The sequence below is a fragment of the Pseudopodoces humilis genome, chromosome 12, assembly GCF_049639895.1.
Source record: "Pseudopodoces humilis isolate 2021_Gansu_Grassland_sample_001 chromosome 12, ASM4963989v1, whole genome shotgun sequence".
Taxonomy (NCBI): domain Eukaryota; kingdom Metazoa; phylum Chordata; class Aves; order Passeriformes; family Paridae; genus Pseudopodoces; species Pseudopodoces humilis.
In genome coordinates this window covers 2,368,664-2,371,774 of record NC_142211.1, presented here as the reverse complement: position 1 = coordinate 2,371,774, position 3,111 = coordinate 2,368,664, and the positions used below count along the sequence as shown (strand labels likewise).

Genomic DNA, 3,111 nt, shown 5'->3' with positions numbered 1-3,111 from the left:
TCAGACTACCCAGAGACCAGGCTAGAGCAATAGTTGCCACCTGTCCTAATTGCCAATCGTTCCAAATACCTGTCGTTAACTCCGGGGTTAACCCCTGAGGACTGAACAGCTGCCAGATATGGCAAACTGATGTCACTCACGTCCCGTCCTTCGGAAGAGTCAAATATGTACATGTCTCCGTAGACACCTTCTCTGGTGCAGTGTTTGCCTCAGCCCATGCAGGAGAAAATGCCAAGCACACCATCCGACATTTTCTCCTTGCTTTTGCTACCCTGGGAGTCCCAGAACAAATTAAAACAGACAATGGACCTGCTTACACCTCTCACAAATTAAGAGACTTTTTCAATGAGTGGGGGGTGAAACACACCACGGGCATTCCTCATTCTCCTACAGGGCAATCAATAGTAGAGAGAACCCACCAAAACCTAAAAAGAGTCCTTGTTCACCAGTGGGGAGGAACAGAAATCATTCCCCCCATTGAGAGGCTCTGTAAGGCTCTATAAGTCATGAACTTTCTAAATTGCTCGCCTACAGAGCCTGACCCCCCTGTAATATGGCACTTCTCTAACTCAACTCATGCCAAACTCACAGAGAAGCCGCCAGTGCTGATCAAGGATCTTGAATCACAACTGACATCGGGACCCTTCCCATTGATTACCTGGGGGAGAGGGTACGTGTGTGTATCCACACCATCAGGACCTAAGTGGCTCCCAGGGAAAAATGTGAAACCTTATTTAGGCCCTACAAACCCTGCACCAGATTCAGAACTTTCAAAGTCTCCTGAGACCCACACAGGTCCAGAAAAACAGCAGCCCACTGCAGCCTGGAAACGGAGACGTCGTCGGAGTCCACCGAACCGACCTGCCACCAGACCATCAACCAGACAGAGGCCAAACCGTCCTGCTACCAGGGCCGCAACGAGACGACTGCCAACGTCACACCTGACACCATGACAGTACACAAGTCTTCTTAACTCCCTTCCCCTTCCCCTTCTCGCCCTCGTTGCCTAGCCCTAATTGACAGTTTACACCAAAATGCACCTCTGTGCTGCTGCTGGTGTTGGGTCATGTGTCCCCAATACACAAAATAACCTTGCTTACAATTGTTTGGTTTTTTGTTTTTTTGTTTTTTTGTTTTTTTTTTTAAAGAGGGGGGAGACAGGAGAGGAAAGGGAGAAAGAAAATAGCTCCCCCCCCCCTCCAAAAATCAGAGCTAATCTTTTATGTCCTGTTGTAGAAAATGGAGAGCAAAACCATCCTTGAGTTCCTGATGTTCCTGATTATCTGGATGCTCCTGAAAACATCAGCTGTGGATGCCTGGCTAGTAGCACAGCCCCAGGAGAACGTGTGGATCACCCTCGCAAAGACGCTTCAACAAGACCACATGTGTTTGTCCATGGGCAGCGCCACCAACCCTCTGTCATCCTGCCTGGTAGGGATTCCTTTAAAGCCCCATGAATATCCTTTCACAGGGAAAGAACCCAACCCAGTAGACACTTGGGACGAGTGGACAAAGATCTTGCCCCATGCACCAGAGGAACCCCAGGAATTAGAGCTTTTGGGATCCTCCAAAGCTACCTATTGCATAAATTTTAATTATCACCCAGTAGCCAATGCATGGCCTGCCTCGAAATACCAAAAGGCAATTAAATCAAGGAAAAATGTGACTCCCAACAGTAAAATTTACAGTCAGTCCAAATGGTGCAATTACACCAGCAGCACACGATCCACCTCCTCTCACTATCCCAGAGTGCTGCCCCGGGGAGTGTTCTTGATCTGTGCGGATAGAGTGTGGGCAGGAATCCCTTCCCGACTCCGGGGAGGTCCTTGCACGCTTGGACAGCTTACCATCCTCACTCCAAATTCAACTCTAATACATGATTGGCTGAAAAAGAATGAATTGGCCCGCCAAAAGAAAGATCTCACCCAATTAGATGAAAATTGCAATAGCCAAATTAAAGATCGGTCCTACACAAAGAGGGTGGTGATGTCAGCATTTTTGCTGTGGGCAGCTGCTGCTAAAGCCCTTGGTGAGCCTTCTCACCTGGAGTGTTGGCTTGGTAAGCAGGCCAACCGGACCTCCTCCGTCCTGAGTGACCTCCTGACAGATGAAGAGACTGTTAGGCATGCCATGCTACAAAATCGAGCTGCCATAGACTTTCTACTCCTGGCCCATGGACACGGCTGCGAGGAATCAGACGGTTTGTGCTGCTTTAACCTCTCCAGCCCCAGCGAAGGCATCCACGCCCACATCCAGAGACTCCAACATGCAGTCCAAAAACTCCAGACTGAAAAAGAGCCCCAGTGGCTTGAAGACTTTTTTGTGAGCTGGGGACTCGAGAGATGGGTTGCCTCCATCCTCAAGAACATTTTTTGGGTTTTCTTGATTGTTATTATCTTCCTAAGTATGTTTTCATGTTTTAAGAAGCTATCAGCTAACTCTCTAGGGGATGCCTTTTTAATAAGTAAGGAAGGGGGAGTTGTGGGTACAGAGGAGCCCGCTGGGCCCGAGATCCTGGCTCTTCCCTGGAGAGGAGATACTTCTCTGTAAGAGAGACACAATGTGTCGCTCCCAGGGGTCTTTGAGTTAGATATGTTAAACTGTTGTGTTTCATTGGTGTTCTCCCCTGCTGTCCCACCCTGATACAGGTATCTCGGGCTTCCCTCCGCCCCTCTCCTTCCCCATAAATATCCCGGGTTTTCCCCTCTTCGGGAGATTCGCTGTTACCGGCCCCCTTTGCCGAAGCTCTGCCTGAATAAAGGCTTGTGCCTCGGTGGAACGCTGGACCAGCTTTCTTGTCCCTGCTTCCTGTGTTGGTTGCCTGCTGCCGCCGCCGAGCCGAGCTGAGCTGAAATCACTACTATTACTGAGCTGAGCTGGAATCACTCGACTGCTCGAAGCTGCTCACACGCGCTTCGGCCCAGCCCTTCTTAAGGCTGTCTCTAGAGAAGTCGCGGTACTCCGGGCTTTCCGTCTCCGCGGCATACTTGAGCCTGTACCTGAGAGCTGTAAATGCTCCTCTGAACTACTTAATTTTAGCATGATAGCATGGCAATCAGTATTTTTAATCAAGGCATACAAAACCCCTGAGCATGTCCTTTCACCATCTCT

The 3,111-nt window shown here is 49.5% G+C and overlaps 1 protein-coding gene across 1 annotated transcript; it reads left to right on the top strand.

The window, feature by feature from the left end:
• The first annotated feature begins 1,287 nt into the window (after positions 1–1,287).
• LOC148183275 (uncharacterized) lies at positions 1,288–2,550 on the top strand. The gene has a single exon (XM_088061378.1). It carries the CDS (start codon positions 1,288–1,290, stop codon positions 2,548–2,550), a length of 1,263 nt encoding a protein of 420 aa, XP_087917504.1.
• The last annotated feature ends 561 nt before the right edge of the window (positions 2,551–3,111 follow it).

Coding starts and splice junctions, on each gene's coding strand:
- LOC148183275 (XM_088061378.1), top strand. CDS start 1,288: ATGCTCCTGAAAACATCAGCTGTGGATGCCTGGCTAGTAGCACAGCCC.